The sequence below is a fragment of the Microcaecilia unicolor genome, chromosome 1 (genome assembly GCF_901765095.1).
Source record: "Microcaecilia unicolor chromosome 1, aMicUni1.1, whole genome shotgun sequence".
Lineage (NCBI taxonomy): Eukaryota > Metazoa > Chordata > Amphibia > Gymnophiona > Siphonopidae > Microcaecilia > Microcaecilia unicolor.
The window spans coordinates 517,009,792-517,034,660 of record NC_044031.1 but is presented as its reverse complement, the minus strand read 5'-3'; the positions used below and the strand labels follow the sequence as shown (position 1 = coordinate 517,034,660).

General features: G+C 42.2%; 1 protein-coding gene across 2 annotated transcripts in view; it reads right to left on the bottom strand.

Moving 5' to 3' along the window:
* RDH10 (retinol dehydrogenase 10) overlaps positions 1 to 23,020 on the bottom strand; it is a 42,373-nt gene extending 19,353 nt beyond the window's left edge. Inside the window, exons 1-2 of one of the 2 annotated variants that reach the window (XM_030215578.1) lie at positions 22,111 to 23,020; positions 21,155 to 21,396 (exon numbers count right to left, since the gene is read on the bottom strand). In XM_030215578.1, the coding sequence (XP_030071438.1) occupies positions 21,155 to 21,396; positions 22,111 to 22,393 (525 nt within the window). In that variant the 5' untranslated portion in view covers positions 22,394 to 23,020. Of the gene's footprint in view, positions 1 to 21,154; positions 21,400 to 22,110 lie in introns of both variants that reach the window. The other variant, XM_030215577.1, reaches the window with a different exon arrangement.
* Positions 23,021 to 24,869: the final 1,849 nt, after the last annotated feature.

The following is a 24,869-nucleotide window of genomic DNA, read 5'->3' as shown; positions in this document are numbered from 1 at the left end:
GTAGTAGTTTTGGCCTTTTGTCAAAATGTTCCAGTGCTTGAAAGCAGAGTTTCATAAGAGCAACACTTCAACTCTACCTTCCCTCCCACCCCAGAAACTTGGCAGAAAGTGGTAGGTAAGGAGTAGCTCCAGCAAACCTCTTATGCTTGCATCAGATTCTAAATCTCTGGCACAAGTATAACCCTATAACAAAATTCTCAGGTGAGCCAAGTTTAAAGTAGTTCCCAAGCTCCCACACATTCATTTTCAGCTCCCCACAAAGTAGCTAGCAGTAAATTTTCAACTTCTATATTAATTTTTAGGGACCCAGCAACCACCATCATCAACATGCTGCTACAAACTCTGTTTTAAACCAAATCTGCTTAACTGAAGGTATCATTAGCACAGAAAAACTCTGGGCACTGGACTTCAAATTTCAAGAACAAAAGCATGAAACAATACTACATGAAAAATGTGCTTGCCCAGTATGTCCTTGCCCACCCTTAGCTGCACACTGCAAGGTTCGGTTCTGGGGCTGGTTCTTAACATTTCTGTAAGCAATATTGCTGAAGGGCTCTCTTGTAAGGTTTGCCTCTTTGTGAGTGATACCAGAATCTGCAACAGGGTAGACACCTTTATGGTGTGGCTAACATGAGCAGGGACCTTGTGAAGCTTGAATAGTCCAGAACTTTGTATTTTTTAAGCTTTTTTTAGCTGCCGAGTCATGCATTTGAGCTACAAAATATTGAGAGGGTGGGGGAGAAGCAGGATTTGGGTGTGATCGTATGTAATGACCTTAAAGGTGGGCAAATAGGTAGAAAAGGTGATGGAAAAAGCTAGACGGATGCTTAAGTGTATAGGGAAAGGAATGGCCAGCAATAAAAAGGAGGTGATAATGCCTCTGTATAAGTCTCTAGTGAGATTTCATTTAGAGTCCTGTGTACAATTCTGGAAACTACACCTTCAGAAGATAAACAGGATGGAGCTGGTCCAGAGGGTGACTACTAAAATGGCCGGTAGTCTTTGTCATAAAGTGTAAAGGGATAGACTTAAAGATCTCAAATAGGTATACTTTGGAAGAAATGCAGGAGAGGGAGACATTTAAACATCTCTGGCATACCTCTGTGGCATAAATGCAAAGCAGACAAGTCTCTCTCAATTGAAAGGAAGCTCTGGAATGAGGGTGGATGGGAAGAAGGTGAAATAACCTAAGGAAATATTTCACCACTCTTTCCATGAAAAAGTCAGGAAATGGCCTTCCAGTAAAGGTGGTAGAGAAACTATCCGAATTCAAGAAAGAGATCCTATACACTTGTCCTACTTAAGGGAGAGGAAGGAACAGCAGAAGGTATGGATGGGCAGACTGGATAGGCTATATGGTCTTTATCTGCCTTCCTTTTTATCTATTTCTACAAGACAATATTACATGAAAATTAGCTTGCGTGGAATGTTCTTGCCTATCCATTAGCTGCACAATCCACTACAGTAAAGTCACATAAACCAGATGAATCCAACCAGCCCACCCTTAGAAACCATTGTGAATTCCAATGGTCTTAAGCTGTGATGACATGGTCACTGTCCTTGGAGCCCCATTTTGCAGTTCATATTTCTTTTTGTTTCCCTATAGTCTACAATGAGTGGCTGTTTGTTTGCACAGATATGAAGCAAATGTGCCTGAACCACGTCTGTAGTTAGAGTCTACAAATACAGACAATAGCATGAGCAGAGTAAGGAGGACTGTAAGGAAGATAAGAGAAGAGGATTGTGACAAAACACTGGGGAATGACAGTTCTTTCTTTAGCCTGGCACAGATAGGAAGTAAGATGTAGTATACTTTTGAAAACTTGCTGTTCTGGGCTCTGATTGGCCCAGGAGTTCAAATTCATCTAAGATGTACTGGATTTTGACCCAGTCTTAGCCAGTGAGAAGAGATAGAAAGATCTCTTTGATGAGGTCCTGTGAACAGTTATTTGACAACCTGTGAGCAGCTATATGTCCTGAACTCCCCAGGTACTATTTAGATAGGATTACTTATAAAACTATCTAAACACTTGTTTACTATTTCAGTTACCTGTTATTTGTTTGCTGATTGCACCTTTTCTGTTCATTGTTCTAATTTTTCATGACAATAAACATTTTTAGTTTATTGCCTCTGCTTGTTTGGACTAAGAATCCTGGTGGTTTGTGTGTTGATTCTGAGTGAACCTAGAAATCTCTGGAGATAATTTGAGAGCGGGAGACTTGCCCAGAGGAAGTTGGGACCCAGTCGGTGGGAGGAGGGTGCTAGTGTACAGCACAAGCAGCAGATGCAGGTGGATTAGAGCTGTACTGGGGACAGATCCTCTAAGTGGCCACGGGGTAGCCCCAGGCGGGTGGCTAGGCATTTTGTGACAAGGTTTAACAGACATTTGCCTGCTACAAACCTGCCCTCCATCCTATAAGTTTATGAAAGCAGGGTCTCTCTTGCAATTATAAATAAAGGTGGTTTGTATGGCAGGAATGCTTACAAGGACAAGGAAAGAGCAACAACCAGTCGGCTTTGGCTCCGAGCTACAAGGAGACACCATGAAGGCATCGAATGGTACAGGAAAAAAAAAAAAAAAAAAAAAGATCAGCTGCAAAGGTTAGGACATTAAATCAGGCATGGACATTGTTTAAAAATACCATCTTGGAAGCATAGTCCAGATGCATTCCATGTATTTACAAAGGTGGAAAGAAGAGAAAACGACAGCCAGTTTAGTTAAAAGGTGAAGTGAAAGAGGCTATTAGATCCAAAAGAATGTCCTTCAAAGAATGAAAAAAGGACACAAATGAAGCAGCAGAAACATAAGCACTGGAACTTATATGCAAAGCATTAATAAAGAAGGCTAAAAAAATGAATATGAAGAGAAATTTGCCACAGAGGCATAAAATTCTTTTTCTGGTACATCAGAAGCAGAAAGCCTGTGCGGGAATCCACTGGACCGTTATATCATGAAGGAGCAAAAGGGGCACTCAGAGAGGACAAGGCCATAGAAGAGAAACTGAATGAATTCTTCGCTTCGGTCTTTACAGAAGGTGTAAGATCTAGGTGTAATATCGAAATGGTAAATAAGGCCAAGAGTACTATAATGCTTCTATCGTTCCATGGTGCGACCTCACCTTGAGAACTGTGTTCAGTTCTGGTCGCTGTATCTCAAAAGAGATATAGCGGTATTAGAAGAGGTTCAAAGAACAGGGACCAAAATGATAAAGGGGATGAAACTCCTCTCATATGAGGAAAGGCTAAAGAGGTTAGGGCTCCTCAGTTTGGAAAAGAGATGGCTAAGGGGAGATATGATTGAGGTCTACAAAATCCTGAATGGTATAGAATGAGTAAAAGTGAGTTGATGTTTTACTCTTTCAAAAAGTACAAAGATTAGGGGACACAAGTGTTTTCACATAACTACATTAAAACAAATAGGAGGAAATATTTTTTCACTTAACGAATAGCTCTGGAACTCTGCCAGAGGATGTAACAGCGGTGAGGGTATCTGGGTTTAAAAAAGGTTTGGACAAATTCCTGGAGGAAAAGTCCATAGTCTGCTATTGAGACAGACTTGGGGAAGCCACTGCTTGCAGTGGGATTGGTAGCATGGAATGTTGCTACTGTTTCTGCCACTCTTGCCAAAGTCATCGGGACCATGGGTCCCGATGCTTCAGTGGAGGGAGAAAGGCAGTCGGCTCCCACCCCCCCCCCCCACCCCCGTTTTTTCCAATGTTGGAAACGGCCCATCAGAGGAGGGGCAGACAGTTGGCAGCTGTATTAAGGTGCCAACTCTTGCAGATTGAGCAGTGTCTGCTGACAGGCGTACCCAATCACATTGCCGGTGCCTGCAGGCCTGCCTCCTCACTCAGGCTGACTTCAGTCTGGAGCTCTGGCATCTCTTCTTTCTGTGGGTGTGCTCTTTTTCTTTAAAAACATTGAAATTAGCTTTATTCCTCAACAGAAGGCAGGGCCGAGATGAGAATGACTGGAAGCAGTGGAGCATAACCTGGTAACCTGGGAGCAGCTGTTAGACTCAACCTTGCTGTGCGGCCTCGACCAGCAGAGCAGGAAGCTAGGCCAGGAACCAGGAGCACAAGCCTAAGCCTGAACAACCTACCATTTGCTAGAGGTAGAGAAAAATTCTGGAGATTTCCCAGAGCACCAGGTTATGCCAGTGAGTTCACTAGAAAAGACCAGTTTTTTTTTTCTCTACCTCTGCTAGTAGGAGTGGGTAACACCCACTTTTATTCAGAACTGCGCTGCCAGACAAGATGTGTCAGTTCCCATAGCAGTATATAAGACAGACGTGTTTCTACCCAAAAGAGATTTTTTATTCAAAGAATTCAGAATCATCCTCATCTCAGACATAAGTACATAAGTAATGCCATACTGGGAAAAGACCAAGGGTCCATCGAGCCCAGCATCTTGTCCACGACAGCGGCCAATCCAGGCCAAAACCTCCAGATAACTTGAAATATCAACAAGACATCATGCACTTTTGATGCAGTATTCTTACTGTAATATGCTATATGTGAAGGTCCATTTAACCTTTTAAAATTACTGTGATCAAATGGTTATAATAAATTCAGCGATTTAGAGCAGATCATGGTGACTATTAACGCTCTAAATGGAGTTTATGATTTGATCTTTATGGATTTTGTAAAGGTCAAGAGCAGAGTTCTAATCCTCAACTTTTGGTATTTTTTTTAAGTGGTTCGATGACAGAAGCACAATTGCCCTTCTCTCCTCAAAACCTCTGATCCAAACAAGTACTTAGATCACATGTGAGATTTGGAGAAGATATATGTGAGACGACCGGGAAATTGACTTCCCTTGAAAAATGGGACTTGCATGTATATTTTCAAAGACCACCTACAACACGCCCCTTCTGTAATCTGTGTGTGCTACAGATACACACAAGTAGCAGCTTTGTAGAGTTGCTACTTATGCCCATTTAGACACATACAGTGAAGTAGTTTTTTGCGGGTAAATGCTATTTGCTCTTTTAAAATGACCTCCAGAATAAATGGCAGCAGAGAAACAACCAAATAGTCCATCCTGTCTAACCAGCAAAGTAGCCAGTTTTAGGAGCACACAAAAATTCACACATAACCCTACTTCTCTCCCACCCCACCCTTACCCATCCCCCTCAACCCTTTTCCTACTGTCCCCAGTAAGCCCAAAATCCGCCAGTGATGGCCTCCATGACCTCTACTAGAGAACTAATCTAGAAAGTGGAACATGACTATTTATTGATAAGGTAAAATATGGATTACAATTTTTAAAAAAAGTTTCATTGTTACGATGTCACACAGCAAGAATAAATATACAATGAAACCAAACCCCTAATCAAATCATCAGGCTAAGCACCACGTTAAATCTTCAGACCATGACAATTCAATATAAGCTTAATGCGTAAAGTAAAAAAGGATCTTATTCCTTTCCTATCAGGCTGAATTTATTTGGATGTTGACATTTTTATCTATTTAACATATCTAGCATCAAAAAGTGTAAGTCTAAATGGATTATTAGATCATATAGGTTTTGATGCTAGAGGATGGATTAAGTGAACCATATATAGTGAACCAAAACCTTAAACAAAACTAATCTTCAACTTTACTTCACACAGAATACCAAAGCCCCCTTTTTCTACGATGCCTATAACCAACATACAAATCTACCTACACTTGCTGATGTCCAAGTGTAGCTATAGCCCCCCTCCCCCAATGCAGGCAAACCAGCCCTTCCAGCTATCTAACACTGTTATGGCACTCTTATCACAGCCACTACTCTATGCACATTTACCCAGAAGCCTTTAAAGGCACTCAATGTAAAACACCTCCATGCAAGTTAATTCACTGCATTTTCAAAGGCACTACCAGGGTTTAAGAGGGTGGTAACGAAGCACTGTATAGCCTAGTTTCTCTGTAAGGTTTCTCGCTGCTGTTGTTGTTGCTGATTGTTAGTTGGTCTCCACCACTTATCTGGAAGGATATTCCACACATCCACTGCTCTCTGAAATTTCCAATCTTGCTCCTCAGTCTAACCCCTTAAAAGTTTCATATCATTATCCATAGCTCTGATTTAATTTCAGCTGAAGAAAACAAAAGTATTTCTTGTGTATCAATACATTCAAGGTGTTTTAAATGTTTCCCATATGCACTTCCCCCCTACAGCCTTCCATCTCTTCTTTATAGGCATTGGGTCTTCTCATAGGGCTTTTGTTGCAGACCTGAGCACCACTCTCTCTGGTCTACTTGAAGAGTGGTATATCAAGTGATGTAAACTATTAAACTTCCTTTTCCTGAACATATTCTGTGCCTCGTTGTGGGTCCAGCAGCTTCTATTATAGAACTTCAAACTCCAACATTCTGTCAGCCTCCATGAGTGCTCATCTAGGGTAAATATTTTCTCTTACCTGTTTAATTCCCATCACTATTGGTTACCCTTGGCAGAGAGATGTACCAGGCTCCAAGGAGCTGTAGCCCCAAGTGTACATTATAATGGCCTGATTTTCCTATTAAGGAAGACACAACTCTCTCCCTCCAAAGATGGTGGACACAATCTTTAAAGCAGAATAAACTGATAAGCTTAACAATTTTCCCCTACAACTTTGAGCATCCCATTCAAACTTAACACTTTCTACGGATATACAACCTTTAATGACTCAGGCAAAAAATGTGAAAGAGCTGTTACTGTATCTCTACAGGCCATTAGTATGGCCTCCAAAACCTGAACACAGTATTTTGATTGGGACCTCATCTCACTAAAGATGAGGGGGGGAGGAATCCAAAAACAAACAAACTTGTTGCCTTTCTCTGAACCACTTCAAATATAGTGTGGTGTTCATACCATATCCTCATTTGGTTTTTCCTCACTTTTTTTTGTTTCATATCTCACGGTATTGTGAGGGTTTTTACCTCCCCATTTTTTTGGATAATTGTTCATACCAGAAGACATGAGAAGAGGCTTAAAGACCTGAATATGTATACTCTAGAGCAGTGGTTCCCAAACCTGATCATGAAGGGACCCCAGCCTGTCAAGTTTTCAGGATATCCAGAATGAATATTCATGAGCGAGATTTCCATGTTGTGGAGGCAGTGCATGCAAATCTCTCTCATGAATATTCATTGTTGATATCCTGAATACCTGACTGGCTGGGGTGCCTCCAGGACCAGGTTTGGGAACCACTGCTCTAGAGGAAAGAATGGACATGGGGGATAGAATACATCCATTTAAATACTTGAAAAAGTATTAATATGCAAACACATTTTTCAAAGATGAGAGAAGTGCTGGGAAAAAATTCTCATGTCCTACCTAATTAACTGCCCACCTCCTTCCTCTGTTCATAAATTTTTCAGTCCTATTCTTGAGGGCTCCTAATGAAACTGAACGCAAAGGTTTTGAGGTACAAAGAATACCACAACTGCAGTGTCAGGACAAATTAGTCTGAAGAACAAAGGAGAAGCAAGGAAAAAAAACATCACTTGCTCAAGTCTGATTTTATCATTAATTTTAGTACAATGACTTTTTTATAGCCATGCTAAAAAGGTTACATGAAACTGTCAGAATGCTTTAGATGCACATAAACCCAAGACTTTGTACTATGTACAGGTGCATGAAGTTCAAAATTATTAAAACAAAAAAAATCTGGTTTGTTAGCTGTGTGCATTATTTCAGGGCCCCAGAACAATGAGGCTTGTTTATTTTTGATGTAGACATTAAAAATATTTGACACCCCACCTGTATAAAAAGGTCTGTATAAAAAGTTTAAATTAAACCCTTTAATTTTTAAAAGTATAAATAACTACATGAAATATTACCCAACATTTATGTAATCTGGCAGTTAAGACATTAATTTATGGAAAATGCCCCAATTCACTGACATACCTAACTAGGGGGGGAGTCTTTTACTAAAGCTTAGCTGGGAATAAAATGGGCCCTGCTGCAGATAACTCAAGCTAAGCTTTTTTTAAAGAAACCCTTATAGGCCCTAAAGGTAAACTTTAAAATGTCTCTTGATGGTAACATGCAGGAAATTTGACATTTTTTTGATTTCTGAGGGGGAGGGGGGGGGGGGGGGGGAAGAAAAAAAAAAAAAGTCTTCCAAACATAAAGAAACAGTGAAAGGAGAAGAAGAGGTCCTACTAGCTAGCTATAACCTTGCCATTTTATGCCTACACTAAGCTAGTGGAAAGGTTGATTTCAAATCTATTATTCCAGTGGAAGAACCTGCTGGCAAGTGAATAAAGTGGCAAGATACGACAAACTAGAAAAGAAAACCCAGGTGCATGCACTCCTCAAACTTGAATACCCTAAAAAAAAAAAAAAAAAATGGAATTTCAAGACCTCAGCCTTTTCTCCCACACCTCTGCAGTCCCAGAACCTGAGTCTTTCATGCTATGGGAAGCCAGTGCTGTTTGTTTAGACGAGTTGAAAACACTAGTATATCTATTCAATTTCTGTATTAGTCTTGCCAATACATTTTTAATTTTGTGTCTTAACACCATAGTCTCTTTTTTTGCTTATTAAACTTTATTTTCTAGATCCATGAGCAGAAGAATCATTTTGATCTCATATGCAGAGTCAGTAAAGGTAAAAACGCAGTTAGTAAAGAGGCATATAAAAACAAATTGGAGTTCCTCTCTTTGATTTTAGTCTGTACACCGCTTTGACCTACGCATTCTAATGGCAGCATAGTAAATTAAACTGTAAGCCAATTAAGTGGCAGAGTTCCAAACCACAAAAGCTTTGTATTTTTGAGGTGGTTTGAGGACAAAGCAGCACAGTTGCCCATTTCTCCTCCAAACCTCAGGCCCAAACAAGTAGTCAGATCACACTTGTGTAATTTGGAGGTGTACCCCCCCCCCCCTTTTAAAATTTACATGTTCTACCCATTTTATAAAGTCCATTCACAATATACCCCACTTGAAATCTGTGTGCGCTGCAGATAAACAGTAGCATCTTTTCTGAAACTGCTACTTAACAGGTATGCCCATTTACACATGTACAGTTAAACAAACTTTCTACCCCCTTCTAAAAGAGGCCTCATTTCTTGGAGCCTACCCGAAACTGAACTTCTAATGAATAACTTACTTTAAAATAAGATTCATATTCTGCTTCTAATGAAAGAAGGCCTGATTTACAAAATAAAACCCACAGGGGATTCCAAGTAATAAAAAAGGTATCTTGAACAAACAGTCCAAACCCCGTGGCTGCATTTTGGCTCATGTCTGCACCAGGGGGTAAGATATCTTTTCTATCTACACTTCTTCCCTTGGTTCATTAATCTCATCCCATGGCTTTTCCTACCATCTCTATGCTGATGACTCCCAAATCTACCTTTCTACCCCTGATATCTCACCTTGCATCCAAACCAAAGTTTCAGCGTGCTTGTCTGACATTGCTGTCTGGATGTCTCAATGCCACCTGAAATTAAACATGACCAAAATCAAGCTTCTCATTTTTCCCCCCAAACCCACCTCTTCCCTCCCCCCCCCCCCCCCCCCCGTTTTCTATTTCTGTTGATGGCTCTCTCATTCTCCCTGTCTCCTCAGCTCGAAACCTTGGGGTCATCTTTGACTCTTCTCTCTCCTTCTCTGCTCATATCCAGCAGAGCGCCAAGACCTGTCGGTTCTTTCTTTACAACATCCGTAAAATCCGCCCCTTTCTTTCCGAGGGCTCTACCAAAACCCTCATCCACACCCTTGTCACCTGTCGTTTAGACTACTGCAATCTGCTTCTTGCTGGCCTCCCACTTAGTCACCTCTCCCCTCTCCAGTCGGTTCAAAACTCTGCTGCCCGTCTCATCTTCCGCCAGGGTCGCTTTACTCATACTACCCCTCTCCTCAAGACCCTTCACTGGCTCCCTATCCGTTTTCGCATCCTGTTCAAACTTCTTCTACTAACCTATAAATGTACTCACTCTGCTGCTCCCCAGTATCTCTCCACACTCGTCCTTCCCTACACCCCTTCCCGTGCACTCCGCTCCATGGATAAATCCTTCTTATCTGTTCCCTTCTCCACTACTGCCAACTCCAGACTTCGCGCCTTCTGTCTCGCTGCACCCTACGCCTGGAATAAACTTCCTGAGCCCCTACGTCTTGCCCCATCCTTGGCCACCTTTAAATCTAGACTGAAAGCCCACCTCTTTAACATTGCTTTTGACTCGTAACCACTTGTAACCACTCGCCTCCACCTACCCTCCTCTCTTCCTTCCCGCTCACATTAATTGATTGATTTGCTTACTTTATTTATTTTTTGTCTATTAGATTGTAAGCTCTTTGAGCAGGGACTGTCTTTCTTCTATGTTTGTGCAGCGCTGCGTATGCCTTGTAGCGCTATAGAAATGCTAAATAGTAGTAAATAGTAGTAATATCTTAACATTTTCAACCATAAGGCACGTTCAAGATTACCTTCTTTTGGTTGAGAATCCTATTTTTTCATTTCATGTCACCATTGTGTTGGAAGTCATTTGAAATACAAAGAGGTATGCCAATATATTCATATGCCTTACTAAACTAAAATACTTGTCTCGAGTGCATTGAAAGTCCCATAGTCTATCATCAAATATTACAAGGTTAACATAACCTTTCCTACTTATCCTAACTAATACAGACCATAATCTTGCCTTTACCTCAATTCACCTGAAACAATATTCTCAAACTAAAAAACAATTTGTGATCTCGTCATGGAAAACCACCACATCATTGTTTCTTAAAATTATGTTTTTTGTACCACTCAGCCCTCCATTGCCTCAGGCACAAGTTTTACAACCCCCACCCCCCCTTTTTTTTTTTACAAAGCCGTGCTAGCGACTGCCAGTGCAGTAATGCCGACAGAGCTCAAAGTGAATGGGATGTCTCGGCATTGCTGCGCAGCTTTGTAAAAAGGGGGGTTAGATTGTGAGCCCTTCAGAAATAGGGAAATACCTGCTGTACCCGAGCTACAACTGAAAAAGCCATATGCTAAATCTAAATCTGTTCCTAGGGCTGTTCCACATACATTTGCTCTGATAAATTCTCCCTTGATTTCTGTAATTCTGATTTACCTTTCCATACCTTGAAGGGAGTGAATTAAAAGCAGAAAAATCCTAGACCCATGTTCTTCAGTGCAAGTGTTGGCAGACCATTTTTTTTTCTGCTACACTCTCTACTCAGGCTCAGGAAAAAAAAAAAAAGGGGGAAGTGAACTGCTGGAAGGACAAGGGTATTCCTCAATAGACGAAAGAGAATACATTTGGAAATGCTCACAACCTCGAGGATATCAACCAATGAACTTTGATGGTGGGGTGGGAATGGATGTCATTGGCACACATACTGATCAGCAGTGTCTTGGCCCTGAATGAGAACATTTGGTGGCTCTCCTTCAGCTTACTGGAAACCAATGTGGTCCCAGCTTAAAAATTAATGAAGACCACTGTGTCCTAGCCAAATACCTACACAATATCATGTTATTAAAAGAAAGACGATTTAGAAAATCACAATAGTCAAAGGCTCTCCTTCTCAGGTTGAACTGGTATTATTGTTCAACAATAGAAGTTCACATTATTTATTTGGATTTTGCTCATACCTTTTTTTCAGTAGTAGCTCAAGATGAGTTACATTCAGGTACACATGAAGAATTGTGCAAGGCAGTCTCACTAACAAGAGTAAGTACCCTAAGTTAGGGAAGCCAGTCAAACCCAGCTTCTCCCAATGTTTGCCCCTTGTAACTATAGCCTCAGGAACAGAACACTGGTTACAAGCCCTCTGGGGCAGGAAAATACTGTAATTTGCCTCAAGCTTAGATTCGGTAAGTCAAATAAGTAAAAAAAATAAACCAAAATTAGCCTGTTAGCAGATGCGTTTAAACAGTTATCTTTGGTTCATCATCTGTCAACAATGAAGTTTTTTTTTTGGGGGGGGGGGGGGGGATGAGGGGAGAGGCAAAGATGCACACAAAACCAGAGATCTAGCAGGGCCACCAGTACAATTCCTGCTGCCACACATTAACAGTTTTGAAATTAATTGATCCATGCTACAGAAGGTATAAGACTGGCAGTTCAACCTAGTAAAAATATTTCCACAGAGCCTTAAAGAGTCAAAAACAGCAGATACCCTAAGATACCACCTAACAAATGATATGGGGGGGGGGGGGGGGGGGGGGGGGGGGAGGGTTTGTCCTTGTGACCTGACACCTTGGGATATCAATTTATAAGAAGAGGTAGAATTCTACATTATAAAAAGGAAATATTTTTAAAATGTGTACAAACACAGTACAGTGCTGACATTTTATTTTGAACAGATGCATTTCCCCCAATCATAGCTGGGGCAAGTGTTCTTTTGGAAGAACTCGGTTATCTGGGCGGTCATTATTATAAATACATCTGCACATTTTATACAGCCAAGGACCACATTCACAGTAGAGAAAGATACGCGAGATATAGGCAAATGAAAAAAAAAAAAAAAAAAAGGACAGTGATGGTCTACTTTTAGGTGTTTTTTTAGATTTGATAAGCCTGTTTTACTCATTACTGCCATGTAAACCCTTCCTGGTAAGGCTACGTTCACAGGCTTTACAACAGTGTACCATCCTATAAGAATTAAAATGACCCAACACGTTAATGGGGAAAAGAAAAGTGACAGTAGAAAAAAATAACATTCTTATTTAAAATGGTGAATACTGGACCATTAAATAAAATATGCTGTCTTAAGGCCAGGAGATTCATTAGAGAAATACCACCGTACACCGGCAACTAATGCAAGGCACGCATGCACTGTAACACTATTACCAGTTGCTTCGCAACTGAAGATCATGAAAAGAGCATAAGAGACTAAAATAAATGGGATCTAATACCACCAGTAACAAATAGACAAAATGCTGCCTACGTTGAATTCTTCCCCCCCCCCCCCCACCCACTACATTAATTGGGTGGGAACAATCTGGGAGCAGGGTGCCATACCACAGAGCCGAGACTGATTAATAGGACTACTAGTTTAAGTTTTCAAAGAATAAAACAGAGGAGCCCCCAAGACAGATGTTTTTGGACTGGGGCCCAGAAACCCCTACTGATCTTCTGTGTTTACTTGCTCTCTTAGGTTTTATCCTTTTAGACATCTACATGAGCACACTATCTTCTCAGAAATGGCACTTCCCGAATCATTCAACAACTGTATATTTTTACAATAAAGTGTGCAAATTCATACTGGAAAGATATGGATCGCATTGCAAGAACTATAAATATTTGGCTATGACGGGACAAAGTGGAGTTGAAGGAGACTACTGAAGCAACTGAGTAGAAAAGGGAGACAGGGTGAGATCCATTTACCTACTGAATCTTCAGCACTGTGGTCAGAGTGAGGTAGGTGGTATAAGTGAAGAGAACTACAGGATCAGTGCTGAAACTGAGGGAACAGAGAGTCCCCTTTATCCCTCCCCCCTCTCACCCAACTAGAAAGTTCTTATTCCAGTCCAAAGAACTGGAGGGAAATGGAAACTAAAAGCATGCGAACCGTGTTTACATTTGCAGGTCTTGACAGGTTAACATTCAGAGGATCAATTCCTGATCCAGTTCCTGCTCCTCAGAGGGAAGGAGCTCTAGTTATTGTACCAGAGCAACAGTTACTAACCAGACTCTAAGGAGCAGCTTTTTGTGACCCTGGCTGAGCACGAATAGTAATCAATAAATGACAAAACAAAAAAAACACAACTCAGCTATCCGATAAAAGGAATACAGCTCGTAAGATCTAGTCCAATCAAAACCCACTACACACGAAGATCCAATTTGTTCTATAATTTCCATCAAATTGTCAGCTCACATAATTACCCATTCTGGAATTAGCATTCAGAAACCTGACAGACATTTGTAGACACTGGTATGCAGGGCCATGCTCCCAACCATCACACAATCGTGCCTAAAATCTAGCCTTAAGAGTCCTAGTCTGCGATTCCAGGATGGTCAATGGGACTTCACACTACTCCCTGAATCCCAGTATGGCTTATCTTGTCCTCTCCTCTTGAGCCCCAAGCCAAGCAGCAGGAATGGTGCTTAATACTGCATCAGCTTCTTATGCTCTACAAGGCCAGTCTCGTGATACGAGTCATACAGATAGACCCCTGTAGAGCTCACAGCTCATACAGCGAGCCCCATGTGATAGATGTAGCCAATGAAGTAATAAATCAGTTGGGTGTGAAGGACAACTTCTGATCAACAAAAAAAATCAATTAGTATAAGATCCTGGAACTCAATTTCCAATTTTACTTAAGACTCGTCTCCCACACAGATGTAAATGTAGGAAGCACTGGGATTTTGTTGGCCAATTTGGCTTTTCTAGTGCCTAATTGGCCCTTGGCCTGGATTGGCCGCTGTCGTGGACAGGATGCTGGGCTCGATGGACCCTTGGTCTTTTCCCAGTGTGGCATTACTTATGTAATTCTCTTCTACAAAAAGGTCATGCCTGCTAGCTTTAGACCAGTGATTCCCAAATCTCCACTGCATGGAGTGGAGGATTGGCCTTGTGGTTAGAGCATTTGTCTTGACATACAGAGGTGGCCGGTTCAAATCCCACTACTGCTCCTTTTGATCTTGGGCAAGTCACTTAACCCTCCATTGCCTCAGGTACAAACTTAGATTGTGAACCCTCTAGACGGAGAAAATACCCAGTGTACCTGAATGTAATTCACCTTGAGCTATTACAGAAAAGGTTTGAGCAATCAAACATATAAATGACAAGTGACCGACTCACCCGCAAATGCGCAGTAGACTTCCCTCTCTGTCAAAACATGATGACGTCAGCGGGCAGAACAGAGAGGAAAACGGAAGCTGCCGCTGGAGCCTGGAGACGAAGAAACATTGCCGGCACACCAACCTCCACCCCCGACGTTGTCGCCGCTCCCACCCCCTCCGTATCGGACCCCCTGCACTAACATGACAGTGCCTCTCACCTCCGTGTGGAAGCGCTGCAGGCAGCAGCAGAGCAATCTGCTGCTGCCTGCAGCGCTTTCACATGGAGGTGAGAGGCGCTCTTATGTCAGTGCAGGGGGCCCGGCACGGAGGAGGGAGGGAGCGGCGGTGAGGAGGGTAGCTGGACATGGGGGGAGGGCAGGGGACAGAGCAGGGTGGGGGGAGGCCAAGGGAAAGAGGAGAGTTGCTGGGTATGGGGGGAGGGCAGGGGATACAGGAGGCCTGCTGGACATGGGGGGGGGGAGGGCAGGGGAGAGGGCAGGGTTGCTGGACATGGATGGAGGTGAGAATTATTACATTTTGCAAAACACAAATCTCGCCCGTTTTAACGGGCTTAACGGCTAGTACATATAAATAAAGTCTCATGAATATTCATTGTAGATATCCTGAAAACCTGACTGGCTGGGGTGCCTCCAGGACCAGGTTTAGAAACCACTGTTTTAGACTTTTATACTTGTTTCTTAATATTTTGTAGCCAGTGTTTTTACATATATTTTTGAAAGTATTACAATTACCTGAGGCAGGCGCTGGTGAGCACCGAAACACAGCCCGTGTCGGGTCACTTCTAATAAAGACTGTAGCATCGTTCCAGCTCTGGAGGTCCTTTTGTGCTTTTTTTGGTAAATAAAATGTAGCACAAGTGCCATTATAGAATAGCACTAAGGGTGATAAGGTGCCTAACTGCTATGGCCTGCAAATGCAAGGAGGCATGAATGTAGGTGGGGCATGGACGTGCCTTCTAGGTACATGCATCCTCAATGCATGTGGAGGGGCATGTTCGACAATGCGTCTAAGTCGGACTTTGGACGTTTTGCGCTAAATGTACCAAGTCCGAATAGGAAATATACCTATTTTTGAAAAAAGAAAAACGTCTCTTTTTTAAATACTATTTTGAACAAGGCTTTGTGCATTTAACTTTTTGAAAAAATGCACAAAAATCAAGCCATTGGAATGTAGAAGGGGCTAGCATGTTTAGTAGGCTGGTCCCTAAGACATCTCAGGAGAGCAATGGGGCATCCTTGGGGCCACTGTTGTGGACGTCCTATAAATGCTCCCAAGTACACACCTCACCATTGCTTCCTTAGCTTGCCTACTGAGCCCTCCTCAACCCACCCAAAACCCACTATCTCCAACTGTATAACCACTACAGTAGCCCTTATGGGTAAAGAATACACCTATATGTGGGTAGAGTGGGTTTCTGGCAATTTTTGCAGGGCTCACATTTTCTACCACAAGTGTAATGGGTAGGAGGAGGTATGGGCCTGGGTTCACCTGTCTGCAGTACACTGCACCCACCACTACACTATTCCAGGGAACTGCATGCTGCTCTAATGGACCTGGCTATAATATCTGAGGGTGAAGAATACTATTTTTATTCACATTTTTGGGGGGTGGGAGGTGGTCAGTGAACATTGGAGAGTAAGAGGGAGGTCATTCTTGATTCCCTCCAATGGTCATCTGGTCATTTTGGGTACCTTTTTGTGCCTTATTCGTTCTGAAAATTAGACCAAAACATTGAAGTTTTTCACTCTAGACGTTTTGGTTTTGTTCCATTATGGCTTTAAAACCGCCTTTGAAATGTCCCCCCCCCCCCCTCAACATGCCACCTCATGTTTTGAACGCACTGAAGACAAAATGCATAGATAAACATCTGCAAAACAGGTTTCAAAACTACCAATTTGGACATTTTGAGAAGAAATCCATCCAAATGGTGCTTTGACACTTTTTGGACATTTTTCTCTTTTGAAAATGAGCCCCAAAGTAACCTATGTGCTTTGAAAATGAACACCAAAGTGGTATGACCAAGGTCAGGGACTGTCAGTGGCACATGAAGTGGTGGGATTCAACCCTGGTACCCCTTGTTTTCAGCTCATTGCTCTAACCATTACACCACTTCCTCTTCCTTGTGCTCTTTAGGACCAAGACACCAAGGCAAGTTCTGGGATCAACTATGTTGAGCAGACATTTTTAATGCTGTTTGGTTTTCCTTGCTAAATTAACTGGGGCAAGAGAAAACGGGAAGAGGGGAAACTACACATCAGCTCAAGTTTATTTTTATTCAACTTAAGTTTTAGACATTTTTAGCTACAGTGATATGGTAAGGCTCCAGTCCAGTTAAATCATTTTAAATAAACAAGTCCTCTGTTCTTATATGTTAATCTTTCATGTGACTCATTCCTCCCAGATCTCCGAGACCTGCCTGGCTTCATACCTCAGCACAGGGTATAACCTGACCCCACTAGTCAAACCAAAGCCCCAGGGTATTATGGATATTCTTTACACGCCTCCCTCTACTAATGCAAGAATTTGCCATCTTCGGCTTAAGAAGCAAGCAGTCCTCAGCCTCTCCCCATCTCCTCCCTCTGAAAATGCATCACCCTTTTACCTAAAGCTCAACTTCCATCTCTTCAGATATTCAGCCTTGTTACTTGTGCACAGTTTGGATAAGCATAAGAAGTTGGTGATTATGATTTTTTTTAACACGTTTTAACAAGTTCCTGTCTCAGAGGATATTTAACTATATCTGCATTGACTTGGGAACCTAAGTGTGTCAGACTTGTTGAGAAGTCCTTGTTAAAATGGTTCTCCAGGTTTTCAGACTGTGCTTGCAATTCCTGGCACCAGAGGGGCAATCTCCTGTGGGTTTAGCTCTGACAATCCCTAGTAGGCCTCACTGGTTCACATTCAAGGGTTCAAGGTTAAACGTATTTGATATACCGCCATAAAAAGACAAGCCATCCAGGCTATTTACAACAAACAAAGAAAAAGGAAAAGGAATTCCAATGAAATAGGAAAGCAGAGAAGAACACAACCAACCTTTAGTTTTCAGCTTCAGCCGAAACCAGGCGGTAAGTTTTGGCTGCAGTTTTGGTTACTGCAGTTACTCTTGGCTACCCCCAAGAAGCTGCAACCCTGGATGACCACCTAGTTTTGCCAAATTGTTGGACCAGCCCTGCTTGACCAGCCCCTCCTTCCTGGCATATAGGTGGAATATTGTAATGGGAGATGCACCCTGTTATAGCTGCAATCCTTGTGGAACTCTGCCCAGTAAGGTAGTATACAGAGGGGTTTCTCGACCACATATGGAGGATGTCCCCTGGCCCAACAGCTATTTTAAAAATACTGAACATGAAGTTATTTTGTCCTCTTACTACACTAAAACCAAATCACACACACACTGAGGAAGACTATCCACATAAGTCTCATGCATAATTCATTGTGAAAACCCTAAAAACCAATGCCATACCATTTGGGGCAGCTTGTGATTCTGGAGGAAGCAGACGTCGCTCAGGAGAAAAGTTCCTGGTTCATATGTTGTTCCTTCAACCTCCGCCCCCTTTAAATAATCCAAAAGCTCTTAAGCCGTTCATGGAGGAGTGGCCTAGTGGTTAGGGTGGTGGACTTTGGTCCTGGGGAACTGAGGAACTGAGTTCGATTCCCACTTCAGGCACAGGCAGTTCCTTGTGACTCTGGGCAAGTCACTTAACCCTCCATTGCCCCAGGTACAAATAAGTACCTGTATACAATATGTAAGCCGCATTGAGCCTGCCAAGAGTGGGAAAGCGCAGGGTACAAATGTAACAAAAAATATATATATATTGCTGCTCATAGGCTTTTTACATGAATGTAAAGATGTGCTTTAAAAAAAAAAAAATTGTGGATATCCTGAAAACCTGGCAAGCAAGGGGTACTCTAGGACCAGACTTGGGAAACATTGCTCTATGACACCCACTAGGAGGGCCTGAGCATCAAAACACATTATGGTACCCGAAGAGATACTAATCAAAAATATAAGCTTCCCTCCTTTCATTCCTTGTAATAACTTTCACGACAAACAATCTAAATGAAAAAACCAGTTTTACTCACAGCAGCGATCCTTTCGAATACTCTAGGGAATAGTTTACAGTGCAATTACAAATATGCCCAAGTATTCTAAAAACCACTCCGGCTGGTTCAATTTATGCTCTCCCTTTCTCCACAAGATGTAATTTGATCTATGGCCCATGTACTGCAGTTGGTCCTGAGCCAGATCTACACCAGCATCTTCTAAGAAATCTGTATCTGTCACTATCTCACCACTATAACCAATTTCAGATGTTAAAAGAAAATACATCATGATGCTAACAAAAACAGCAAAAAAGTGGCTGTAGTCTACAGAAGAAATTAAAGAAAATGAGACCACAATACATTTCAAGCAAGGCTACTGCAAAAATAAAATAAAAATAAGATTTCACTCCTATGAGCATATGGAACCATATATTTCTCTCACCCATCAAAAACTCATACATAAATTTTTAAGAACTACAAAATACACGCTGGTCATCACAAATTCACACAATAAGTAACTCCAACATACTCTTAAAATAGCAGCATATTATTATTCCAACACAAAAAGTTACAAAAACGTATCAGTAAGAAAAAATACTAATAATCATAGTTCGACTTCAGATTCAATGCCTTCAAGCTTTAAATCTTTTTCTAAAAAGATAAACATTTGATTCTTTCCCCAATTTCGACAGGGAGAGCCCATGCTATGTGCTCTGCAATCAAAGATATTTAGTTATGAGATTCTGTTAAACAAGCAGCCTTCAACGAGGGGCAAAATAAAAAATAAATAAAATCCCTGCTGTTACTTGTTTTCGGGCCTTCTCCTACACCATCTACACTTGGAAAAGAAAATTCTACAGGAAGGAAAAAAGGCAAAGAAAAAGAGAGTATACTTATCTTAGCCTTGTGGCATTATGACAAATAGGCGGCTACGTACTCCCACTTTGCATATCTTTTAAATTTAAACACCATATGCTCCACAGTGGTCCAAAGCCCACTGTTCTTTTTATACCAAGTACTATGGGGTTAGTTGACTAGCACCGCCCTTTTGGGTCATGGCAGTACACTCATTTGTGAAAAATTTGGCCTTCTAAATGCGGCTTTAGGTTTCCCAGTAGCTGAAGTCAGATAGTAAAGGTATGTCTGTGCGGAGGAAGGGGAAATCAGAGGATTGTGGTGAGGTTATGAGGACGACTCAGAAGGAGACACTTTTTTGTTGCCATAACTTTTCACTTGGTATCCATCAAGTCCTCACAACAAAAACGAATAGGGAAAATCCTCAGGCTACTAAAATGATACCCATTTTAAACTTTTAAGTATACATGGATCAGCCCAATAGCAATGCTACATACTGCCAGGTACATATCCAAGTATGATGCTGAAGACCTGCTCCCTATTCCTCAAGCTGAGTGAGCATGCTGCAGAGGCAGTAATAACAGCCCTGAGAGGAGGGAGGCCTAGTCACTGCACAATGGTGACATCTAGTGGCAAACCTCAGAGAACTACTGTCTATAACAGAAGACTGAGGAAGGTCACTAACGGCTGGGGGTAGATGAAGTGAGAGGTTAAAAGAGTTTAAGCAGATGCTGCTTCCAAAGAAAAATAAGTTCACGAGGAGCAAAAAACTTCTCAGCCAAAAAAGCAACTTTTAGGAAATGAATCAAAAATCACATGGCCTTCAATGTTTCCAAAATTAAACCAATATTTCATCTTGTGGTTTCTCTGAATTAGAGTGTAGCCAGTGCTGCTGGGGAATTTATTGGTTGATACCAGAGGTATGAAACAACAAGCATATTCAGTCAGCTTTTAAATCAATTTCACCAAGCGTGCACATTCACTTGAGATGTTTAGCCTAGGAAGAACTTAGCTAATCACTTAATCATTATCTGCCAGTTATTCTTGAGGGAAGCAAGAGGAAACTGATTGATGAAATAAAACTAATCTAATAATTCCTGTCCCCCCTCCCCAATAACTATCTGCTAAACAGTATGGGAGAAATAAGAAAATGCATAAACAGCAGGCTGAGTAAAGAGACTGCAAAGGTTCAAATCCTGCATCTCACATCCCCCGCTCCATGTATAAACTTAGGGTTACATTTGCTAAAAGGTGCTACTGCATTGCAGTAGGATAATATACATTATTAACATGTTATCTGCTGCAGGTCCCATTTTATGCAACACCTACTAGTATTTACTAAGAACTTATATTAATAGTCTGACTGTAAACCCTCTGAGACAGGGGTACACCTTCTGTACTTGAATGTAATGCACCTTCAGCTAACCATGAAAAAGAACGAGCTAAATCCAAACACACAAGCAGGCAAAAGAAAATAGAACAAAAAAGGTTGGGTGAAACTGCAGATAACAAGCAGATTGTGTGATGAAGGTGGTTCTTACCCAGAAGTGTGCATGGCAGTTAACCATCATGGTTCTCTCAATAAGTTCATCGGGGCACTCCAGCAAGTGGTGGCCAGAGACCACCCCTGCATTGTTGAGCAACAGGTAAACATCTCCTACTTCCCTGCGGACTCTGTCGGCAGTCAGGTAAACACTCTCTCGCTTGCTCACATCACAGGTATATGCGTGAACCTGTAGACTACAATGGGGTAATTCATCTTCCTTCTCTGCACCATCATTGTCTACTGATCATAGAAAGAGAGAGAAAAAAAAGACAGTCAAACTTGCCAAACCCACAATATTGTACAAGAGATATCCCAATCCCTGGACTAGATTTGATACCCAAGCAGGAGGAAAAACCTGCAAAATCTACCCCCCAACACTGCTCAATCACTGCCAGATATTGAGCAAACGCTTTATGAAGATTCGTTTCAAAGCTGTACCTCCTTGGTAGGAAAAACGGTTTGGATTTTTAAAGGGAAAAGGCGAATGAAATCCCTGCTATGAAAGAGAAAGATGTATCTACCTTGGCAAAGGCTTTCCCCTCATATACTAACTCTTCCACGTTTGTGAAAGAGCATGGCTTAAGGTATTCAATTCACTGTAGTTAGACTTAGAAGAGGACTAAAGGATACCGTAAGGAGAAAAATATTTGTGTGTGAAAGCCCTCCCCCATTATTTTCTTTTTAAAATTTAGTTAGGAAAGTTATGCAACTGCTCCATCAGGAATCGATACCAACAGAACAATATAAACTATATTTCACACCCTCCCCTATTATTTCGCACAATAAAAGGGAAAGCAAGGCAGTCTTTAGTACCTTTGGCTCATACCAACAAAGTCATACAATAACTAGCTCTAGATTTGTTTTTAGTACAGTGCATCTGCCAAATATGAAGCCAACTAAAACCAGCACTGCCCTTTCCAAAAGCCCTGTCCTCCAGTCCCCAAGCCTCACCTCGGCGAGCATCGGCCGCCTCCAGGTCCCGGTAAATGAGCCTGACCATGTCGGCCGTCTCCTCGTTGCTCTGCCCGTTGATATCCCAGAGGACGAGCAGTGCCCGGCGCCGGGCCAGCTCCAGGGCGAAAAGGCGACCGAGGCCGCTTCCAGCGCCCGTCACCAGGCACACCTGTCCGGCCACGCTCTTCTCCCGCAGCGGCACCAGCCACCTGGCCGCAGCCATCACAAAAGCCCACAGGACCCGAAACATGACCACGAAAAACTCCACCACTATATTCATCCTGCTACCCGAAAACTAAAAAGTCAAGGAAAAAAAACCCCAGCAGCCTTCTCCGGCAATGTCCTCCTCGTGCCTCCTTCTCTGCTGAGGTGAAAGGGGTGGTAACGGGATGCAGCAGCCTCGACTTTTACTCTGGGAATTCCCGAAAGACTTGCTGCCTCCTCGCGCTGAGCTTCAGTCAGAGAGGTTCGAGCTCGCCCCGTGCTCTAGTGTTCCAGCTGCCCCCATGGCACGCGCTCCTTCCGGCTCATGAGAATTTGGGGTGGGGGCAACAAAAACTAAACGCAGACTACAGAATAGAGCCGGCGGCAGCACCCTACGGCTCACGTGCAACCTTCCCTACTACGGCTACTACTGTCCCCGCGCGCGCTTCTCGCCCTAGCTCGCACGCCCGGGCGGTCAAGGGGTCGTTACTTTGGATTCTGCGCGAGACAGCCAAACTTTGCAAAGGGGGTGAGAGAGACTAGTCGCGCGTTGCTTTGCCGACCTTTGCTCACTAGTAAAGCCTCTCTCCAGGGGCTGCCTGTAATGCATGTTTGCCCCCGGTGCTGCGCTATATAAGCAGAGGCTCGAGCCGCGCCAGCCCCCTCCTCCCCAGGACACCCACACAGCAACTTGTGAGAAACACAGCACTGCGCTTGCGTTGTGGTTGAGCGTTAGGTGCGCAGGCGCGTCCTTGTCCTGTTGCACGCAAGACACGCAGCAAGCCGGGCTGGGACAGTGAATTCGTCAGTGTCTCTCGCAGTTTTGGTCTGTGTGTGGGACAGTGGGAACGATACTATTGTCTCTCTCAATAAACTGCCTGAGCACAGCATTCAGTTTCTATGGGTTTTCAGAATAAGGATGGATTTTCTCTATAGGAGTGTTTACAGGAAACACTTGGTTAAATTGAACGATTCTCAGCAGTCAGGAATGCAGTTAGTTAGATTACCGTGAATGATATTAGTATTTCGGTATTTATTTATTAAAATGCGATACTTTCTCCCTCCCTCCCCAAACCATCTCAGGACGAGTTACAATAAAATTCAATCATAATAATATATTAGAAATAATAGCAAATATGCAAGAGTTTAATTTTTTACAAAAAAAAAAAGAAAAAACAACTGAAGATTTTTAGAGGCAGTGATACCTTCCGGGGGGGGGGGGGGGGGGGGCTCATAGATAATTTGCATTCTGCAATTGTAAATTTTCTATCCCTTACAACTGGCCATCTTAGTCTGGCTTTCAAAAGTTAATTTTAAACTGGCCTTTGCCTATCTAATTGCCAGTTAGGTAGCTTAATTCTCCAGGGTAAAAAATGTCACCCTGCACGAAGGATAGTCATTCATAAAATAAGTATACACCAATGGCAGGCCTTACTATAATTTCAGACATAACCTGGCCTGCTAGGATGAGACTAAAACTAAGCCTAAAAAAGATGACAACATTTTATCAGCTACTTTGGGCACTCTGGAACCAACTGAACATGTAACCTTTTCAAAGTTAGTACAAACTTTAGTTTCTATTGTGTCTACTTTGTCCTTGCTACACATCATTCTGTACAGTAAAACAAACAGCTAACCTGTTGCAGTTTTATGCACAGGGTTGAATTCTTAAATTCCAAACGTATATTGGGAAAAATGAGACAGAAAGCACAAAACATTCTAGATGAAAAAATTGACATAAGAATTGCATACATTCTAGTAGGGCAGACAGTCAGCTCCAGGTTTTAGTTTTGTTGATGGTTTTGAACTTTCCCAGTGCAGACTTCCAGAAATGTATACTGGGGGGTGGGGGAGTAATGTCCCATCACAGGGAAAGGTTGCCAAAAATTTTGCATGCAAATTTAGCCACAGTGTCGATTTGTTTGTGCACAAATGCAATAAATAAATAAATAAATAAAAATATAATTGAGCAAGCCAATTAGTGTCGGTAATTGGCTTTTTAACAAGCAATTATTGGCACAAATTAGATTTAAGTGGGTGTTATGAACATAAAGTTAGGTATATGATCTGTTTCTAAAATTTACGTGCAGCCTGAAAAAGGGGGCACAGAAAGGGGATGGTCATGAGCATTTTTGGGTAGAATGGGGGCAGAGTTTTGAGTTACGCAAATTCTTGCAGAATAAGGGTGCTGCTCTGCGTGTAAATTTAGGCACGTGCATTTGCACCATGTTTTTGTTGGTGCAAATGGTCATGCCTACATTTAGGCGTTATTTTATAAACTGCACCAAACTTTAAGCATGGCTTATAGAATAACACTTAAGCGGGGGGGGGGGGGGGGGGGGGGGGGTCAGTTCTGATTTTTTTAGATGCCATTTACTGAATCTACCCCTCTATTTGTACCTCCTAGTCCTTGTACAATTGGAAAGAGTAAACAAGCAATTCACTTCCATCCGTTCTAATCCACTTTTTACTTTATAGACCTCTATCATATTTCCCGTCTAGTCTAAGCTGAAGAGCCTTTTTTTAGTCTTTGCTCATAGGGGAGTCATTTC